This window comes from Triticum urartu, chromosome 2A, assembly GCF_056163025.1.
Source record: "Triticum urartu cultivar PI428250 chromosome 2A, HENAU_Tu73, whole genome shotgun sequence".
NCBI classification, from domain to species: Eukaryota; Viridiplantae; Streptophyta; class Magnoliopsida; order Poales; family Poaceae; genus Triticum; species Triticum urartu.
The window spans coordinates 15,460,700-15,483,597 of record NC_141874.1 but is presented as its reverse complement, the minus strand read 5'-3'; the positions used below and the strand labels follow the sequence as shown (position 1 = coordinate 15,483,597).

The following is a 22,898-nucleotide window of genomic DNA, read 5'->3' as shown; positions in this document are numbered from 1 at the left end:
GGATCTAAATTCATGACTAAAAGAACACGATGAGAAAAAACGAGCTCTATCCGTTATTTCATGTACCACTGCTCCATATGTTGCTGCCGTTCCTCCTTTGATCGCCTCCACCACTGCCATGCAATCCGAGGCGATGAAAACTTTCTGCTCGTACAAATCCTCGGCAAGTGCCAGCGCTTCCCTGGTAGCTAGAACTTCAAGCACCTCCGGGTCCTCTATGTTGTTGAAAACAACTGCCGAGGCCCTCAAATACACACCCGATGCCTCTATGTTGTTGAAAACAACTGCCGAGGCCCCCAAATACACACCCGATGCATCGCGGCAAACGGCTCCCACAGCCCCCCTTCCACCAGCACGCGGCACAGCCGCATCGACATTAATCTTAACATGATCATCCGGTGGTGGCTGCCAAGCAGTAGGGCGAGCCCTTGGAGTTGCCGGTGACCTGTCAATAGGTTTCTGTATGTGCTTCAAATCAGCCAAGTAGCTAGTGACAAAACCATGAGTAGCGAATGGAGGTTTGTAAATTCCTTCATGGATTATCTTTCTCCTTGCTGCCCAAATCGCCCATAATGTGACAATCATGGTAGTGAATTCCTCTTGAGGAAGCGATTCGCTCATCAGAAAGAGCCATCTCTTTGCCTGTTCGTCTCTCTGCATACACATATGCTGCACCATATCCTTATTTGATAGAGCCCACACGCATCGGGCGTAGTTACAGTCGAGAAGAGAATGGCGCCAGTTGTTATCTGCTCCGCATAACGCACACACATGCGATGATGACATGTTTCGACGGTGCACAACATCACCGGTAGGAAGTGAGTGACGAGCCAGACTCCATGTGAATATTTTCAGTTTTGAAGGAACTTGCAATCCCCAAATAGATGACCATCCTTTGGATTCTCTGCTGGACATATCCTCGGCCTCATCTAGCCAGTCCTCCCTTCTCATCTTCAACTTATGGATCAATTTGTAAGCTGATTTTACTAAGAAACGGCCCCTCGGATTGCCCGACCATGCCCAAAAATCGTCCACTTGTCTAGTACAGAGGGGGATCTTCAGGATTCACTACTGAAAACAGGGAATTTTCCATCAGTCATCTCTTTGTCGTCTGCCAGCGGATGGCAAAGAACGTCTTTGCCATCCGCTTACAAAAAACAGATGGCAAAGAACTGACGGATGGCAAAGAACCTGGTTGCCATCAGCCAGTTCTTTGCCATCTGCCAGCGGATGGCAAAGAATCTTTGCCGTCCGCTGGCAGATGGCAAAGAAGTGGGTGGGCCCAGTGGATAACGACGCTATAACGGCCCACTAGCCCCACCTCTTTACCATCTGCCAGCTGGCGGCAAAGATTCTTTGCCATCAGCTGGCTGATGGCAAAGAGGTGGGGCTTTGCCATCCGCTGGCTGATGGCAAAGAAGTGGGCTTTTGCCATCCGCTGGCTGATGGCAAAGAGGTGGGACTATCTCCTCTCCCATCTCTCAAAAAAAATCTCCTCCCCTCTCTCCCAGCCCGGCCCCACCCCTCTCTCTCCCAGCCCGACCCACCCTCTCTCTCTCCCCACCTCACCCGCCCACCACCGTGCGCCCCCGCCCCACGTTCCCGACGCTGGCCCGCCGCTCCACGCCACCGCAGCCCGCCCCTCCCCCGCCACCGCAGCCCGCCCCTCCCCCGCCCCTCCCCTCCACGGCAGCCTACCCATGCGCCCGCCCCTCCACTGTTCCAGGCCGCAGCGCCGCCCTCTCCTCGCGGCCCTCCCGGCCACCGCGGCGTGCCCCGCGGCCCTCCCCGCCACCTTAGTCCGCCCCTTCGCCCGCCCCTCCACCGAGCCAGGCCGCGGCGCCGCCCCCTTCCCGCCACCGCGCCATCCTCCTGTGAGCAACCGTCTCCCCTCTCTCAAGTCTAACTGAATCCCCAGCAGGATCTCTTCCCTTCTCTCTTAAATGTTATCTCCCTTGCACCCTTAATGTGTTTTTCTTGTTTAATTTTAGCTGGCCAAGATTAGTGTTGCTCTATTTTACGTTCTTTTGAGTAGATCGACTATTGTATCGTTCTCAACTAAATCCATTTCTAAAGCATCTAGAGATGGATATATTATGGGTGGAGGTAGCCGGTGATGTGATCAATATGTAGTCATTGAGCAGCTAGCTCACTGATCTAATTAGCTACAAAGTGGATTCCCTACTTGCATTAGCTCCCCGACCACCGTATCATAAATATATAAACCTACATTACATATTTACTAGAACTGTTTGTTGCATCATTGAAATCAATGAGGGCCTATCTAAACAGTGAGATACTGAGCATGAAATCAATGGTTAAAAATCAAGTTACATGGATGTCACCCAAGCCGGGACATAGGCCCCGTTTGTTTGGGCTTTTGCTTCTACTTTTGCAGCTTTTCGCTTTGGTAAAAAAGTAAAAAAGCTTCTAAATGGGTGCCTTTTGCTTCGGCTTTTGGCTTATACCATCATATAACAATATTGATTTATAAGCCACAATCTGAAGCAAAAAAACCCATATTTAGGAGCTTTTGTGTCTTTTTTACCAAAATAGAAAAGCTGCAAAAGCAGAAGTAAAAGCCCAAATAAACAGGGCCATAACCTCCTTTGCAAGTCATTCCAATCTCTTGGGGCCATGCTCCATCGGTTCCCTATACGGCATCAAAGATGGTGTGGCTCTCCTGAATGACGTGTGCGATCCAATGCAGTAACTTGGCCTCTTGTATTAAATCGGTCCATAAATCTGTCTATACTAGTATATGTTATTTTCTATGCATGGAAATGACCACGTGATATGCATGGAATGTGTAGTGAAAGCGTTCTTGTAGAAACTGCTAAAGATTTGCTTAAACCCCTAACTACAAGAACTTGTTTTCATGTACAAGTTTACCTGTTGGAGTAATGACTACAGTCTAAGAAGGCTATCTTTTTCAGAACCCAACCAAATCAGATATATTCGCAAAAAAAAAGATATGCATGACACTAGTGCAAGTGGGATTTTTTTGTGCCTTGTGATCCGAAGTTTGAATTGTCTTACGTATTTGCTTGATTACAAGTTTTGAATAAAGTAGTGAGTGAAGCCAGCGCACCCTATATGCACAAAATAATTTACTAATTTCAAAACAAATAAAAAAACTCTGAAACTTTTTTGGAAGGGAAATGCACCTACACAAGCTAAATTGTAAATCCGAAATATTAATTAGCTGCCAACAAAAGACTTATATTTTTCAAAATTCAAAAATATGTATGTTATTCTGAAATCCCATTACCTTGTGGTTTCTCAAAGATTTAAAATTTGCAAACCTCATAAATATAAATCTTGGTCAGCTCTTTGGAAGCAACCCCCTTGCATACATTATTTTTCTGTATGGAACTCCATAGAGAATCTAGAATTAAAGGCAGGATTTGATCACCACGCTTATATCCTTGGCTTATAAAAAGAGATGTACCTATGTATGGAAGTTAAGCAGGAAATAGAAAAGCAACCACCTTGCCTTTATCACGTATCTTGCTCTCATCTCTCCCAAAGCTTAAGCCCCAACCAAAACCATTACCTGGGTATAGCACAGAATGTGTATCTCTATATTTCTGTTGGTAAGAATATAAGTATCATACTTGGTTCCATTAGTAGGCTGAGAGCACGGCTTCTTCCGCCATGATACCGAAATCAAGACCGTTGCTCAACGGATTAGGTCCCAATCAACACCATAGTTGTAATGCAGTTTGGAATCTGTTTCTACTTGCATTACCGCCATACTTGCATTCTATTTCTACTATATTTCATTCTTGATCATGAAAGATGATTCAACGTGCATGTCCCTCTCCTCCTTATAAATTATACATGCAACATCTTTTTTTTAGCCTCTTTTTCATTCCTTATATTTCCTCGCTCTCTTATTTCGCATATATAGAAGGTTAATTTAGCCTTATCTTTTTGGCTCATATTTCCTTGATTCCTTGAAATCCTCTTTAAGAGAGTGCTTCCTTATGTTTCCTCGCTCTCTTATGTCGCATATATAGAAAGCTAATTCATCCACTCCGGGTACAGTTTCATATGAGATATATCAGAGGGGAAAGGAGAGATACACACGCATGCTTTACACAATAGCGGGTGTGCATGCCGTCTAATTTATTTCATGTCCACTTTGTTTTTCCGTTTTAGATAATAAATTGGTGGCAGAAAGCATTTTGACCTGTTTGGCACTGCTATGTGCTACTCCGCAGATTCCAAATTACTCATTTCATACTTGTTTGTTCAAACTTTACGTGCCTAGTTACGCATTCGTCATGAATTCAGATAAAATCTGAATATAAGTTATCCCATGAATTTATCTGAGAAAGAAATTTTAAGAGGCTGGCCTATAATTTTAAGAGGATTTTTAACCTAGCTTTTTCTGTTTAGTGCTGGTTTGGCTTACTTAGCTTTTATATTTGAACAATCAGGTTCACAAATAGATACCAACCTAGACACGAGCTGGATAAACCCTATCTGATTTTGTTTTCTCCACTTGAGATTTGCAGGGGAGGTTGCATTGCCCGGAGGAAAGTCATAGGAGGGTGATGCTGATGATGCAGCAACAACATTAAGGGAGGTAAAGGAGGAGATTGGGCTTGATCCAGCCTTGGTCACTCTCGTTTCCTCGCTTGAGCACTTCTTGCCCAAGGTAAGATGTCTATGAGTTCTTGCCTATACCCCTACTGAAAAAAATCACATTGTACAGTGGACAGACTATTTAAGTGCACGCTGAAAGGCATGTATATTTGTGTTGATCGGGTGGATTTAAATGTGCAGTTGTTTCGTCGCTGCGAGGGTCTGGTGTTTGACGACCTCCCCGTGCGTTCAACGAGCTCTGCCCCGACGTTCGTGGGTGAGCACAAATGACATCTCCTCCTCCCCCAATCATTTTCTATGTTCCGGTCTTCGTGCCGATGAAACATGCTAGCTATAGGTAGATTGAATCATCAGTATGCGTGACCACTATGCGTCTCCCGTTCGAAAGGGTTACATCTATAAATATGCATGCATTTGCATATTTATAACCGTGATTCTTTCGAATTGTCCAACGTTATCCATGGACAGCCCGAGTATGTGTAGATTGGGTTCGTTTTCCCATATGCTCTGCTCCGGATCCGATGCAGAATTTCGTCAGTGCCTCCCTGTTGTTCTCCGGGTACACATCCTCTCTGCTTATTGCCGAGACGTGTATCAGGAGAACAACGGGGAGGTGCTGCCAAAATTTTGTGTCGGATCCGGAGCAGAGCATGGGAAAACGAACCCAATCTACACATACTCGGGTGGGATTAGGACCTATCTTTACCTATTAGCGTCTAGGTTGCATGGATGTAATAAAACTGAGAAACTCTATTAACTGATGAATATATGGTTTGCTGAATTATGTATGTATTTCTTGTGTGTCCAGTAGCCAGGCAAGATGAGTGATCGTGCGTGGATGTACACCGGTCACCCTAGTCAGAAAGACATGACCCCTGAATGGATGACAAAAACCAAGGGGTTTATCAGAGCCGCATTTGCAAATGGACAGGAAACAACCTGGTGCCCCTGTGTCAAGTGCGACAACTATCGTAAGATGTCAGAGTTTGAAATGATCAAACACCTGCAGAAGTGGGGTTTTACGCCCGGTTATACGATGTGGACATTTCATGGTGAGTCTGCCCAACGTTCCAGAGCTGAGGAGGGCCGTCGTCGCACTGACGAGCATGGTACCGGGATGGAAGACATGGTGCAAGACTTTGATGATGCTCGGGATTCGGACGATGAGATGGAGGAATCTGCAAAGGCCTTCAATGATATGTTGGAGTCTTCGATGCATGACTACAAGAAGCTTGGGATAATGGGATCAAGACATACGACGCCGCTACAAAAAAAACTTCCTAATGCGTGTGTGGTACATGTACTCGATGCATGACTTGCCGGCATATGCGCTATTCGTTGGTTGGTGTGTGCATGGAAGGTTCCCGTGCCCCACATGCAAGGCAGCTCTTGAGTTTCGTCGGCTGCAGGCGGGTGGCAAGTTTTCTTGCTTCGACATGCATAGACAGTTCCTGGATCCTCACCATAAGTTCAGAAAAGACAAGAAGAACTTCATCAAAGGTAGAGATGTCAAAAACTCTGCACCACCTGCGTTGACAGGCCAACAGACCCTGGATCAGTTAAACACTCTCGAGCCGGATCCAGAGCGTCCAGGGTATTTCAAGGGGTATAATACGGAACACGCCTGGACCCACAAGATATGCTTGTGGGATCTGCCGTACTTCAAAGACCTCCTTTGCCCACACAACATCGACGTGATGCACACTGAAAAGAATGTCGGCGAGGCCATCTTTGGTACATTGTTCGGCATAGAGGGGAAAACGAAGGATAATCCTAAGGCCAGAGTCGATCAGGAGGCTCTATGTGATAGACCGCTACAAAACATGAAACAACCAAAAGGAAAGAAGAACTAGGCGAAGCCAAAGGCATGGTTCAATCTTGGAAGGCCGGTTATGAGGGAAATACTCCTGTGGGTGAAAAAGGAGTTCATGTTCCCCGATGGGTATGCATCGAATCTAAAGAGGGGGGCGAGCCTTGAAAAATTGAAAATATTTGGTCTCAAGAGTCATGATTGGCACATATGGCTTGAGCGGGTAATGCCGGTGATGTTGCGTGGCTTTATCCCTGAGGATGAATGGCTAGTACTGGCAGAACTGAGCTATTTCTTCCGTGTTCTATGTGCGAAAGAATTATCGCCTGGCTTGATAGAAGAAATGGAAGATTTGGCGCCGGAGTTGATCTGCAAGTTGGAGATGATCTTTCCACCTGGCTTCTTTAATCCAATGCAGCATTTGATTTTGCATCTCCCGACCGAGGCACGATTGGGGGGGCCCGTGCAGAATCGTTGGTGCTACGCAACTGAGAGGATGCAGAAGACGCTTCGAGCAAAATGTAAAAATAAACATCGAATTGAAGCATCGATGGCCGAGGCATTCATTACTGAGGAGGCGGCAAACTTCGTGACAGCACACTACAAAGCCAAAAATCGTCATTTGCATAATCCGAAGCCTCGGTACAATGTTGGCGACCCTAAAAAGGGTGGATCCAACCTCAGCCTATTCAAAGGGAAGCTCGCACCAGCCGGTGCTTATACTCCCTTATTGTTGGATAACGACGAATGGCGGACCATTACGTTGTATATCTTCAACAATCTAACAGAAGTGCGGCCGTACATCGAGTAAGTTCTCGGTACATTGGTTCACAACCTCTACTTCATTTGAACTGCTCTTATTCCCGGATATTTGATACAGTCGATACGTCGCCAAATTCTCGTATGGAGCGGTTATCCAAAAGGATTCCGTCAAAGAGTATGAGCTTCTAGCAATGCATGGAGGCGGCTATCCCGGTTTCATCTCTTGGTTCAAACAAACGGTAATTTCCATTAGAACATTTCATTTCTTCTTCTAATTTCTGGCTAATGCAACAATCCTTTCGTACTGAACTTGTAGGCTAGTTCAGAGTCTATGGACGCCGAATTGAGACAAGTCGCTAATGGTTTTCACTATAAGGTCCATTCATTTGACAAATACGACATCAACGGGTATCCCTTTCGTACCTATGGCAAAGAGCTATCTATGGCCGACTGAAAGTCTACAAATTGTTGTGTCTCTGCTATCGGCGAAGGAGATACCGAGTATTATGGAAGAGTTGAAGCAATTTATGAACTTCTATTCTATGGTGCAAACCCACCGAACGTCGTAGTCTTCAAATGTCATTGGTTCCAGCCGAAAGAGACTAGAAGGACTCATGAACATCTAGGGCTAGTCGAAATCAAACAAAGCACCCATTTGGATGTTCCCGATGTCTATATTACGGCTCAACAGGCAACCCAAGTTTTCTATCTACCGTTGGCCTGCCAAAGTGATCCAAATCTCGATGGTTGGGATGTCGTTTATGAAGTGCCGCCACGTGTTAGACCACCTCCCCCCAATGAAGAGGATTATGAACCTCACATTAATCCAGACACATATGAAGGAGAATTTTTCCAAGAAACACGTCTTTCCAAAAAACGTTTCAAGAACCGCTCACCTCAGAACATTCAAGTAGACAGCGGCAGTGAATCCGAGCCTGAGCAGGAACAAGAAGAGCCGGAACAAGAAGAGGTTACTGCTGCGGATGACCTGTCAATGCTTGACTGATTACATACAGGAGGCCTTCCAGATGTTGATGAATTTATTGATGATGATGATGAGCACGTCATTACTGATAGTGATGAGGATGATGCATTTATTGACCCCGAAGCATATATAGACGATGATGATGCATTTATTAATGATGACGATGAAGATTAATATTATAGTTCATGTCAGGTATTCCATTATTATTATATACATATATATTATTAATTAGTTCAAGTTTTAACCTAGCTAGCTCAAAAATGACCTATTTAACATAGGATAGCTCTAAAATGAGCTATACTTAGCATTTATTCCTCCAAAATGAATTTATATGCTTAGCTAGCTCAAAAATGACATAACAACCTTAATTAGCTCAAAAATGACCTATTTAACCTAGGATAGCTCTAAAATGAGCTATACTTAGCATTTATTCCTCTAAAATGAATTTATATATATATATATTATTATTCATGTCAGGTATTCATTTTTTTATATTGTACTAATTTCGTTTACTCTTTGTCATTTCAGGTGTTGACAGATGGTGGGCGCGGGTCGAGAGCGCTCCGAGGCTCCTACCTCGGCGCGTGGTGGGAGGGGTAGTTCCATTCCCCCCCCCCCCCATAGCCTCCGGAGAGCGCTAGATCTTAGTTTGCAGAGTCCAGCGACTGTCGCTTCTTCTTCGGCCGGGAGAGGTCCAGGGGGGGTAAGAAGAAGGAGAAGGCTGCTAGAGGTGGACGTGGCGGCGGGAGAGGTAGGAAGGCTGCTACGCCTTCCTCGCCGCCACCCCTAGCTGAGTCACCCGACCACAGGACTGCTCCGTCTGAGATCGAGCCATCTGAGGTGGACCCGTCTCGGACTCCACTCCACGAGCCTCCGGCCGACGAGCCTATGGCAGGCGCGCCTACGGCCGACGAGCCTCGGGCCACCGAGTCTTCGCCCCACGAGACTCCGGAGCTCAGACGGGGTCACGCTGAGTCGGAGCCGAGCCCATCGGAGGACTGGACGGAGTCGAGTGCACATGGTCGTGTTCAGGGTGCAGACTATAGTCCTGATAGCTATAGCGAGGGTGAGTGGGTTGAGGGGTGCAAAGTCTACCAGCGTGGTCATACAAAGCTCCCGCCCACCCCGGCGACCCCCGACCAGAGGTGGTTGATTGCGCCTAACGGGGAGAAGTAAGTGCATTTACTCTTTTTTAACCTTTTGCCTTGACGTTTCTTCGAATATCTAATGCATTGGCCTTGTCATACTGTAGTTCTTGGACACACGAAGATGGTGTACGCAGGCCCAACACTGTCCTTGGTGTGATTTGTCGCCAGTGCTTCCCGGGGTGGGTCACGTTGCCCGGTGAGGGCCGGGTTCCAGAGCTAGGAATGACCTGGGAGCACTACTTGGCTGCCCCGGCCTCGCCGGAGCATAGGGTCGGCGATGTCGAGTGCGACACGGTGGCCGACATTGTGATCGCCACGTTTTGGGTAATTTCTCCTTTGCCATTTACGTTGTGTTTTCTTCTTTGATTGCATACCTTCTACATGTGTTTTTTTGTTTGATTGCAGACCTTCTAATCCGTGTTTTCTTGTTTGATTGCAGACCTTCTACAGGTGTGCTGAGGGATAGGAGGAGGCCGCGGCTCGGGTTATCGACGCCGAGTGCAGGCGCCTACTTGGAAACTTTCGGCACGAGGCTCGGACGCAGGCTGTTCGATACTACTTAGCACAGACTGGTATTAGGAGGAGAAAAGAGAAGTGCCGGGACAAGTATCTGAGTAAGGAGAAGTACATGAAGGTAATTACCTATTCTTAAGGCCTTGTACTTAGTTTCCAAGATTTGATTCGTAGGCGTAGCGCTCAAATTTCTCTTGCTTAACTTAGGTGCCCCCGAGATGGTGTGCGGACAAGATGGACTGCTGGGAGGCGTTGGTGGATGAGTGGTGCTCTCCCCAATGGCGCGTCGCCCACAACATTGCAAAGGAGAAGCGTCTCAAAATGAAAGGTGTGCCACACCATCTAGGCAGCGTCAACCTACATGGGTACGGGAAAAACTGGGTATGTGTGGTTTGCTTGATGATTCATGCAAATTCATTCTTTGTGCTAGTTTGAGTCCTTAACTAATACTCTGTTCCTCTCTTTTAGTCAAAACACAACAAGGCTCCAGTGCCAGAGCTGTTCGACCTTTATGGCATGTCCAATATTGCACCGTACAAGAAGGCCAAGGCATTCTTTGAGTCTGACCTCGAAAATGCAGAGAACTTCAGCAACAAGGCCTCCCACCACAAGATGGTGCAGTACGTTAAGCAGGGGAAGGCGAGGAAAGGGCCGGACTTTAACCTGAGCCGGCCTCTTGATCCATAGCTGGTGATGATATCTGGTGGCGGGAGGTCCCATGGATCGTTAGCCATTGGTAATGGACTGATACGTTGTAGTAGCACTCTCCCGCAGATCAAGAAGCGCCAGACCAGCTCTGATCCTGAAATACCGCCTCGTTTACGACCAGTGGAAATTGAATTCCAGGTTTGTTATACGGACTCAGTAGCCTTTCCTCCATTACATTGTGTTTGCGGCCGTCAATGATTACAATGCTAACGAGTGGTGTTGCAGGCTGCTATTGAGGCAGAGAGAGCGAAGACCCAGGTTGCTTTTGAGGAGAGGGACCGGTAGTTGGCGGAGAGGGACCGGGAGAATGAGGAGAGGACGGCTAGGCTATTGGAGGAGGAGAGGAACCGGAACGACTTGGCTAACCGGGCCATGTACGAGCTCTTCGTGGTAAGTTTCTTCTGCATATTAGCTAAATCATGCACGCAATGTTCCTTTCATTAGTAACTAATATGATTGACTCGTCAAAACCAAATGTGCAGTTCATGTGCGAGAAGAACGGCCAGACCCCTCCGCCGATGCCAGTCATTGCTCCGGCGGGCACGGTGAGTTTCATTTGAACAGTCATTAGTTACTAGTCTTCACATTTGAGTTGCATCATGCTAACGATACATTGGAAATAATCTTTGGTGCAGCGTAACTCCCGACAAGCATCGACCGATCCTTCTCCGTCTGCCACTGGCGCGATCGGTCCTACACCTACACCTACACCTACACCTCCGTGATGACGGTAAGTTTCCCAAGTGTTTTGCTTAATAGGGTTTTGTTGTGATGCCATGTTGTATCTACACATATCGTGCATAATGTGTGTATGTTTGAAATGCATTGTATGTGTGGGATTCGACACCTAGTCGTGTGCCTTTGGTAGCCTTCCATACAGGGAAATGCCTCCTGGTGCTTCCACTGAGCCATGGTAGTTCGCTACTGCTCCGGAACACATGGATTGACCGACATGTGTCCTTCTTTGCTCCTGTGTCTGTCCCTACGGGGAAATGTCACGCGGTGTATCACCGAAGTCCTTGTAGCTTGCTATGACTTGGTTGCACTCGCTGATGACCGACACATGCATTGCTGGGTCATGTATGCCTGTCCCTGTACGTTTGTGCCACCTTGGTTCTATGACTAGTCATGTCGGCCTGGGTTCTCTGCCATATGGATACTAGCGACATAATCATATACTTAGCATTTTTTTTCCTCCAAAATGACTCAATATGCTTAGCTAGCTCAAAAATGACATAATAAGCTTAATTAGCTCCAAAATGACATATTTAACCCAGGATAGCTCTAAAATGACCTATACTTAGCATTTTTCGTCCAAAATGACTTAATATGCTTAGCTAGCTTAAAAATGACATATTTAACCTAGGATAGCTCTAAAATGACCTATACTTAGCATCTTTTCCTCCAAAATGACTTAATATGCTTAGCTAGCTCTAAAATGATATAATATGCTTAAGAAATGACATATTTTAGGTCCTAAATGACTTCATATGCTTAGCTTATGGATGAGACGTAGAGACGTTAGAAGCTTACAAGCGTCTCATAATAATCTTCTTCTTCCAGTCTTCTTCTTCTAACTTTCTTCTTTCCCATTTTACAGATTTGCTTAAGATCACGGAAGCTTGGGTTGATGGAGTGCTTGTATTTAGTTTTTGTTTTGACCTTGCGAAACTTGTTACCTATGGATGAAACTGTGTAATATTGATGAAAATATGTATATGTATGGATGAAACTTGCTACTATTGGTAACATGTATTGGATATATGTGTTCATGACTATTGGTAATATGTGTTGAATATGCTATATTGGTCATATAAATATATTTGTGTTTGATATTCTGTGAAAATGAATTGATATAAGAAAAAACAAAATTAAATGGGGCAATATAATCACTTTGCCATCTGCTGACAGATGGCAGATGGCAAAGAGGCCACGTGTCATCTACACGTAAAATTTGGTCTGGCCTATTTGGGCTCTTTGCCATCTGCCAGCAGATGGCAAAGCTCTTTGCCATGTGCTGGCAGACGGCAAAGCATGCAGCCTTTGTCATCTGCTGGCTCACGGCAAAGAGCCTGCATACTTTGCCATCTGCTGGCGGACGGCAAAGCATGTAGCCTTTGCCATCTGCTGGCGCATGGCAAAGAGCCTGCATACTTTGCCATCTGCTGGCAGACGGCAAAGAGCCTGCAGCCTTTGCCATCTGCTGGCTGACGGCAAAGTATGCCGTTAGCCTTCTAACGGGGCTAACCCCGTTAAGAGGCTTTGCCATCTGCCAGCTGATGGCAAAGCCACAGGCTCTTTGCCATTAGCCAGCAGATGGCAAAGAAGCCTTTGTCGGTAGGGTTTCAGACAAACTGTTTGCCATCTGCTGGGTGATGGCAAAGCCTTTGCCATCCGCCGACCATGCCTTTGCCATCTGCCATGGCAGATGGCAAAGTGCCAGATTCCAATAGTGATTGCCTCCGCATCAACGGGAACAAAGACTTGGCGTACTACCTCCTCTCTCCAGCATGCCATGGTTGGTTCGATCAGATCGCTTACCATTTGCGGTGGATCAGCTACCCGAGGCGGAAAAGGTTTCATTAGGCCACTTCTCGGAAGCCAGTTATGATGCCAAATTCTGGTCGTTGCTCCATCGCCAATACGCCTGATGATCCCATGGTTCAATACATTTCTTCCATCAATAATAGCTCGCCAGACTTGCGATGGATGGGGGCCTAACTCCGCCTCCAATAAGGTCGTCAATGGGTAGTAGACTGCCTTGAGAATGCGAGCACTTAGGGAGTCCGGTTCTTGTAAAAGACGCCAAGCCTGTCTTGACAGTAGGGCAACGTTGAAGATCTCAAGATCCCTAAAACCCAGCCCCCCTTAGTCCTTTGGCCTTGTCATGACATCCCACGAGACCCAACATGGCTTCCTTCTTCCTTGTTTGCTGCCCCACCAAAACTGCCGTATGATGGATGTTACACTCTCGCAAACTCCTCTAGGATGTCTAAAGCAAGACATTGAAAACACTGGGATCGCTTGTGCGACCGACTTGATGAGGACTTGCTTTCCACCAACCGAAAGCATTTTCTGCATCCATCCTCTTACTTTCTCCCACACTCTGTCTCGAAGGTACTTGAACGTGCCATTTTTTGAGTGACCGACCTCCGTTGGCAGACCTAAATATCTGTCACTCAAAGATTCATTATGGACATTTAGTCTTTGCATGACACCTTGCTTAAGAGAATCTGGACAACCTCTGCTAAAGAAAACAGAAGATTTTTCATGATTTATTCTCTGTCCCGAGGCTCCACAATAAGTACCCAGTAGGTTTGATACCAACTCTGCTCCCTCCACACTTGACTTAAAAAGCAACAAGCTATCGTCTGCGAACAATAGATGGCTAACAGTTGGGGCTGTAGGGGCCACCTTGATGCCACCAAACGCAGACGACTGAGAACTGGACTTTAAAAGGCACGACAGGCCCTCTGCTGCAAGTAAGAAAAGGCAGGGGGAGATCGGATCTCCCTGTCAAATACCCCTTGAGGGGTTTAAACTGCTCTAGCTTTTCCCCATTCAACAACACAGAAAATGATACTGATTTCACCATCCCCATGATAATGTCCACCCAAGCAGACGAGAAACCTAGCTTGAGCATTATGGCCTGAAGATAATCCCACTCCAAGCGATCATATGCTTTCATCATATCAAGTTTCAGTGCACAACTGCTATTGGTTTTTGATCGGTTCCTCTTCATGAAATGCAAGCACTCGTACGCACATATAATGTTATCGGATATCAATCTGTCGGGAACGAATGTTGACTGTTCTTCAGAAATAATGTCAGGTAGTATGAGCTTCAGCCTATTAGCTATGACTTTTGAGGCAATTTTATAGAGCACGTTACAAAGGCTAAAATGTCTGAATTGAGAGAGGTGGGTCGGACTTGTTACCTTTGGGATCAGAACTAAGACAGTGTCATTAATTGCCTCTGCACTCTCCTCTCCCTTTATAATCCTGAGAACCAATTTTGTCACCTCGTCCCCACAGATCTCCCAATGGCGCTGGTAAAAATGTGCGGGGAAACCATCCGGACCGGGTGCCTTCGTTGGGAACATTTGGAAGAGCGCTGCCTTGACCTCATTACTGGTATACGGAGCACACAACTCCTCATTCATAGCCGGCGTTACCCTCGCAGGGACATGCATAAGAACCTCCTCCATCCCGGCCACACCCTCTGTGGTGTATAGGGACTTGTAGAAATCTGTCACCATAATTCTCAGTTCAGCCGGATCATCTGTGAGCACTCCTAGGGAGTTTTGCAAGGCCTTGATCATATTTCGTTTCCGCCTCATGCTGGATCTCATATGGAAGAATTTTGTATTTCTATCTCCCGATGACAACCACTGCAACCGCGACCTCTGACGCCACATTAATTCCTCTCGATGATAAAGCTCCACCAGCTTCTCATTAATCTTCAACTCAATGTGAGTCGGCCCTGTCCGTGCCGGGTCACTCCGGAGCTGCTCTAACTGGCATTTAGCTTCTTTAATTTGCTTTCGCACGCTCCCAAAAGTATCCTTACCCCAAACAGCGAGATCCTTCGAGATTGAGAGAAGCTTGTCCCAAAAATCTCCAACTCCATACCCCGGCGTCACCGCATTCCATCTTGAGATGATCGTGTCTCGCCACTCCTCATGTGATTCCCACATCACTTCGTACCGGAACTGTTGGTTTGATCGTTGCTGTTGCGAGTCCGTCTCCAGCAAGATAGGCCCATGATCTGAAGACGCGGACGTGATATGGCTAACGTGTGCTAGCGAGAACCTTGCCATCCAACTCGGCGTTGCTAGTGCGCGATCAAGGCGAACGCGCGTGTATGAGCCACCCCTCACCTTCTTCTCAAACGTCCAAAAGCAGCCCTGATAGCCCAGATCCATCAACATGCAAATATCAACAGTATCTCGGAAGGCTTGAATTTGTGCATTACTACGATTAGCAGCACCTTGATGTTCTTCCGGACGTAGAACTTCGTTGAAATCCCCCATGCAGAGCCATGGAAGGTCATTCAAAAATGATAAACCTTTCATCAGATCCCAAGTTTGGCTCCTCAAATGATTTTGAGCCTCACCATATACAAAGGTCAACCTCCAAGGATCTTGGCCAGCCTCCTGAATTCTAGCATCAATGTGATAGACGGAGTCACCTAAAATCTGAACATCTATAGTGTTATTCCAGAAAATACCCATACCTCCACTTCTCCCTTGGCTATCAATAGCATATGCATGATCATATCCCAACGTGTTTGCAAAAGCTTCAACCCGCACACCACTTATCTGTGTTTCAACAATGCATAACACATCAGGGGCAAACTTCCTCGCGAACTCGCGAAGTTCTCGAACTGCCGCCGGTTTGCCAGCGCCACGGCAGTTCCAACATAGGGCACTCATTGGGCTCGGCGGCGCTCCTCGAAGGAGCCCGCCAAATTCTTCACGGCCGAAATCGATCCATCTGAACCATCATCATCTACCTGAGACCTCTTCGGGTCTCTCTGGGGAGGAGGACTCGACAGATTGCTTCCAATAGGAACAATCGCTAGATGCATGCCACTAGCGGTGTCAGGTGGCATACCAACAGAAGCTAAGCCACTCTTGTGTTTCTCCTGTCTGTCTTGTCTCTTCCTGGTTAAGTCATCAGTGTCCATCTCACTAGCCACTTCTGCTGGTTCGTATGATTGATACCCACGCCCTGCTCCAGAACCATACACGCTGACAAAATCCTCCCGATCTTGTGATCGGCCTCCGTTTGATCTGCCTCCGGATCGGCCACCGGCGACCGCCACGACGACCGCGGCCCTCTCCAGGGCCTCTACCCGATCTCATAAACCAATCAGCCCTGAGTTCCTTGAACACTAATGCAGATGGTGGGTGGATCCCGTTACCATGTTCTTTGTATAAGTGACCAAGCATCCCACAGACGGCGCACCAGTCAAGGAGCCGCTCGTACTTTACTTTGTAAATCTGCCTTTTCCCCTCTCTAACCATGGATACCGCATTCTTGAGAGGTTTGTGCACATTGATTCGTACCCAGACACGATAAAAATTCCCGGTGAAGTCATGGGACTGGGTTTCAGCAAAGAGAACCTCACCAACCTTAGAAGCCAGGGGCTGGATTAGATGAGCATAAAGATCCGGCACATCATGGATTTGGATCCAAATATCAATACTCTCGAGTTTGATCGTCGAGGGTTTTGTAATACCATCATAGGGAGCTAGCAGCACCGCATCTCCCCTAAAATTCCACGGGCCTTCATGCATAACGCGTTCCCAATCCCCCAAACATGTGAACTGGACAGTGTACAGATTGTCCTCCAATGATTTGAACTTCGCTTCTTGGGCCACGTCCCAGGCCGCCCGCATATTCCTGTAGAACCAGGTCTGGCTGTAGGTTTTGCTTGTATTGACCTTTATCAACGCTACCCACCTTGGCAATTCCGACGGAGCATCCTTCTCGTCGAAGACGACGTCGTCCAGATCCTCCTCCCAGAGGCCTAGCTCCTGCATCATCTTCTCAACATCGCTGAGCCCCGAGGAGCTCGAAGCTCCCTCAGCAGCCATCTAGATCACTGACCCGATGACGTACAGATCGGGTTTCTGAGGTGGAACCCTAAAACCTCGCTGCGTCCCGAACCAGGCCAAGAGCGAGCGGCGACCCCAGGGCGCCCCTTGGTCACTCCTAGCAGGGAGACGGGACGGGAACCAGCGGCAGGGAAGGGACAAGACTCAACGGCCGCGACCAGATCGCCCCGAGAGAAACACGAAACCCTAACGAGAGGGGAGATACGCTCTGGTGGCGAGATAGATGGATCTATCGATCTGTTCGTCAGGCATGCTCGGGGCGAGCCGGGGATTTTAGGGCTGATGGCACGATGGAGATGCTGAAGAAGCTTCGATGCAGAAGACCCGTCGATGCGCAGTGCTGCGCTGTGAGGTCGATGCCGTGTGCGCGGAACTTCGCCCTCCCGTGATCGGCTGGCGATGCAAATCAGGATGTGCGTGGATGCACGTAGTGCGTGTGCGTGGAGCGTGGTGCATGGATCAGATGGAACCCCACAGATTACGTGCATGATGCATCGATGAAGATGGCGTGTGCTGGTGTAGACGCAAGCCGCCGTGCTCGCTGTTCATGTACGCGCTGATCAGATGGAGTCGATGAAGTTCGCGTTGGGCCTGCAGTCCGGCTGGATAAGGCAGATGCGTCATGCGTGCCGTACATATAGCCGGAGCCGCGGAGTCATGTATCCCCGGGCTGCCGATCTCTACGACATTGCAAGCACCTGTTTGTCCACATCGGAGCCTGCACGTTGAAGTAGATGGCGCGCCGCTCATCAGAGTTGTAGGTGGAGGTCGGCAGCCGCTCATCGATTTTCCTGGATATTTTTTTCACCGGATGGGGTCTGATCAAATTTATTTCGTGGCTAAAGGAAATTTTGGCCTATACTAATCTAAAGAATCGATCTAATCATTGATTAAATCGGGTGCCGCGCCTTCCCGGGGGCGGCGCGCTGCGAAAGTTGTGGAAGGCCCGAGGATCGATGTCGTTGGACAAACCTCTCTAATATCATGTGGAAATTGTAGGCTGGACGGATATTGTGTTGTGTCATTGATCTGGCCCTCGTAGGGGTATATATAGAGTACAACATGAGGGAGAGAGACTTGGAGTAGAGGGCAAGTCATACACGATTTAATCCTATTCTATCTCCAACTCCTAATCTGTAACTTAAACATAATTATACTTCTAACACGAGAAACCTAACATCACTCTCAAATTCCCATGTATGTCAACTTCAAATATGATGAAAATTCCCATGTCACCTGTTAAGAACTACATTGATTTCTAATATGATGAAAATGGACAACAAGTCTTTTCAACATGTTGCAGTTAAGATTTTGTTTTTTTCAACCATGTTTGAGTGGACATTCTTAAAATCAATGGATTCAAAAAATAGTTGCACCTATTTCAGTCAAGTTCCAGACACCATTCATAAATATTTCAAATGTTTTGGTAAATCCCACTTTTTTTGAAATATTTCGGTGAATGTACGTTAATACCAATGGATTTCAAACATGTTTACCCCTATTTCAATCATGGTCCATGAATCATTCACAAATATTTCACCTTTTCAGTTGTGCTTCAGTCGTTGTTCAAATCAATTTCAGAAACATTCAGTCATATAATGATTCATTTTAGAAACATTCAATATTACCACAACTTTGTATTATTTTATTCTAATTTCATGATTTCTTATACATTTCACAAAAAAGTAAATTATGTTTCAACATGTACCAACATATCTTACAAATTGCTGAGAGCTTCCTCTCTCATTCTATTCAGACAAAGCAATAAATGGCTTGCTTTTGGTAATCTGCGAAGACACCTACTATTCCTTTGGTTACATGTGGAAGAAGAAAACATATTAACAATTAGATCAGCATTGTGCAATAGAGAAGCATTAAGAATTGTGCTTGACAGATCACTCAACTGCAATGCGGTCGGTTAAATACATTAACATCTTAAAAATGGGCTATACTTTTTCTCGGGAATAAAATTGTATGATAAGTTAGTGTTCTAAGATTATCCGCCTAAGAAAGACACACATGAAAACAGAATACTCCCTGAAACAGGCTTTCCACCTACTTTTTTTGTAAGTAAAGCAATCGCCACCTCCATATAACAAGTTCACATGACGCAGCGAAAACATAAATATTCTACTGGGCATCAACATAAACATGTCCATAAAACAACTATAAAAGAAAGTGAAAAAAAGACCACTAAGTGTCCAAGTCGCCGGTAGAACAGAAAATCTGCTGCGAAGTGTGACGACATGCGTTAGCAGTCATCACGCCGCGACCCCCTTGTCTATAGAGCGGGTGTCAGTGCTACAAAAATGTAAGAAATTTGAAGATAGAGTCAAAGGCCTGCGTAAGAAAGACATGCTCAATAACCATCCTACGCATGGTTCACAGGGTGCAAGCAAGCGCTGCGAACACAAGTCAGAAGAGACGTCTCCCCCATCTAGTTAGCACGGGTTTGAAGAAACCCTGTCAAGGCTTCCCAGGTGGCCCCAGAGACTCACGAACAGAGCTCGAAAGAAATCTCACCATGTACCGAGAATAAGATTTTGACCTGAACACAAACATGAAGCTGAACATAGATTTCGCATAAAAAAATACCGTAAAAGAAACGTAACAGGAGGCTGATTGACCCTGCAGCTTCATCCCTTCGGATAACAAATTACATGGCGATGCCGTGTATCAAACAATGAACTGGACAAATTATCTTTCAGCTCACTTAGTTCATCACTGTTCCCGCCCCTATATTTTGTGACGGCCCAGTCGACATGGCCCCTTTGGGCCCTGCTTGCGGCTGACTGGACGAGTTGATCTCGCCCAGCCAGACATCGGCGACGTGCCGGTTAGCCGCCTCTGTCAGGTGGACGCCGTCCCAGTACAGCCGAGCAGAGGGATCCCGGCACGTCGTCGCGGCTGCATCGCCGCATAGAACCGTCGCGTTCATTCCGTACCTTCCAGGCCCTCCACAGCACACCATGAGTACGTCCTCTTCAAAACCTGCAATCATCCATCAACGCTATGTGCTAAGCAACTAACGAAGATTCTTTCAGTTGAGTTGGCGGTGCTAACCGAACTTGTGCGGCGACTCCACCATCTCCATGATTGGGCCGAAGAAATCAGCGTAGATGATCTTGACGTTGCGGTGCTTGGCCCGGAGCTTCCCGAGAGCCGCCTGCAGCAGCGCGTTGTGGTACAGCCCCAGCTCGTTGTGCGCTGTCAGACAGCCGGTTTTGGAGTCGTATGCTGCCGGTGGGGCATTGGCGAACTTGGTCAGTATCGGCGGCGAGCATCCGGACGGGATCACGCCGGGAACCACCAGGCTCCTCGCCCCATGCTTGATCAGCCTCTGTTGACACCAACAATGGTTTAGCATGGTGCTCGTAGTTGTAGGAGCTAGAGTAGAGAGAGAGAGTACCTCAACGGCGATGGAGATGTTGGCGACAACATCTGGCACGAAGGATCTGACTTCCTGCACCGTTTTCCGTTGGAAAGAGAAGTGATAGTCGTTGACTCCGAACTCGCCCACCAAGAAGAGGGATCTGCCCAAGAATTTCTTGCACTCTGGATGCAAGATGCATATCATTTGAGTTCCCATCAAGCGTTGACTTGGCTAGAATGATAGTTACGAATGTATATGAAACAACGATGCATATGAAATTATTAATGTGTATAATTGTAACCTCGAGCTGTGCGGCACAATGTAGGCTTCATGGACTCGAACCACTCCAGCTGCACGCCAAGGCTGGTGTTGAGGGGGAACTTGCTGGAGCCACCGGGAATGTCCCTCTCGTGGAAGAAACCGGCGTCGAGGGTGGTGGCGGCTCCAATGGCGAAATTGGCACCTCGGCGGAAGCTGCCGTTGTGCGCTAGGGTGGGCGGCACATACGGCAGGCCCAGGTTTTCAGCTAATCGGTCCCACAAAGAGCCTACAGTCATCGACTGGTACATATTCTGGTGACCGGCCGGCCGGAAATCAACGGAGGTGCACGAACATACCGATGAAGTCGATGATGAGCCGGCCGTCCCCGTTGCGGCCAGTGTGGCGGCCGAAGAAGGTGGTGCCGTAGGGAGGCCGCGTGACGGGGTCGAAGACGGAGTACCATCCGAAGACGACGGGGTTGTTGCCCGTGTCGGCGAAGGAGTCGCCGAAGCTGAAGATGGTCTGGTAGCGAGGGCCACCGGAGCGGGAAGAGACCACCGGCTTGGACCACGAGAGGGACAGGAGCAGGAGCCAACCGGCGCATACTAGCTTGTGCATCCTGACCGTTTAAGGGTGAACGACGTTGAAACATGGGCAGAAGAAGACAGACGTAATTAAGACGATGTTCAAGTTGGCTTATTACAAGTAAACAAACAGCTACTCTGCTTATCTCTACCTGAGTTTGGAGTTAAACTATGAGGATTGCATATGCCTCTCGCCCGCCAATGCCGCATCTCGTAGCTGGATCCACCGACTGGCACAACGTGGGCACAGCAGCGGTGGTGCTGACCAACGTGTTTGTTTGTCAAACCGCAGTCCTAATCATCCACTGATGCGTTCGTAAAAGAGGCCACTAGAAATAGAAAAAAAAGGAAAACAATTAAAATCTACTGACTGATTTTCTCGCGATTTAAGCCGTGCCCGTCGCGCGCCACGCGTCTTTAACGGGACCACCCACCGCCCACACCTTATCCTTTCTTCTCGGGGTGTCTTCTTCTCTCCTCCACCAAATCAGCTGATCCCCATCCCCTTCTCTTCTCTGCTAAATCGCCTCTGCTTCTCGCACCTTACTCTCACCCCCTACCTTCAAAGAGTCCCCTCTCTCTATCTTCTTCCCGCTGGAGCGGTGGCGGCGGCGGCCCCGATGCACCAGTGAGCTGACCCCTTGTAGCAGGCAGGTCGCAGCTGGCCTTGCAGCACCGGTTGGCCGTGGATCTCGCCGGGGGCGTCGACGCTCGTGGTGCGACGTGCTCATGGGGCTTCACCGGCGTCCCGACGCGGCGTACTCCGCTCGCGGTGCTGCAGTAAAGTGCACGGGGTTGCAATGGAGCACTGCGGGAGGCTGCAATGGGGCGCCGCGCGGGTGTCGCTGAGCTCCGACAGGGCTGCAATGAAGCACGCCAGAGATGCATTGAAGCACGCATGGGGTCGTTGAAGCTCGTCAGGGGTTGCAATGGAGCGCCGTCGGGGATTGCAATGGAGCGCCACCCGGAGCTGCAATGGAGCGTCGTCGATGCTTCACGCCGCGTTGTGCTGCCATGGAAGCTGCTGTGTTGGAGCTTTTTTGGCGCGGTCATCGTTGCCATTTTTATGAGCAGTAGTTAGATGGCTCCCGGTGCTGCGAGCAGTGGTCGCTGGCGGCTCCGGATGGGTTGTTGTGACCGAGGATCAACACTCCGGCAAATGGGCGATGCTAGCCTGCTACCGGGGCTACTACTCCGACGAAGTGAGCACTGCCAGGCGGGAGGAGAGGTAGTACAATTGAGAGGTCTTTTCTGGCGCCGTTGCCGGGGAGGTGAGTGCTTGAAGGTATATCTTTAGATCTTTCAATCGAGTCTTTTAGTTTCTTGTTTTATCACTAGTTTAGTTTATAAAAGAAAATTACAAAAAAATGGAATTGAGTTTGTCTCATACGCTTCACCTTTTTAATATCTTTCGTGAGTATGATGGAAAGGATAATTGTGCTCAAGTGCTAGAAGAAGAAATCTACAAAATGTTTGGCACTAAATCTTTGAATGATGAGCATGATTGCAATGTTGTTA

General features: G+C 47.7%; 1 protein-coding gene across 1 annotated transcript; it reads right to left on the bottom strand.

Annotated features, from left to right (window-relative positions):
- Nucleotides 1–19,781: 19,781 nt before the first annotated feature.
- LOC125540655 (GDSL esterase/lipase At5g45910) lies at nt 19,782–21,460 on the bottom strand. Its single transcript, XM_048704249.2, is given in 6 exon segments — nt 19,782–19,956; nt 19,958–20,153; nt 20,226–20,502; nt 20,572–20,717; nt 20,837–21,061; nt 21,153–21,460. Coding segments are annotated over 6 exon segments (1,164 nt in total). The 5' UTR covers nt 21,415–21,460; the 3' UTR covers nt 19,782–19,898.
- Nucleotides 21,461–22,898: the final 1,438 nt, after the last annotated feature.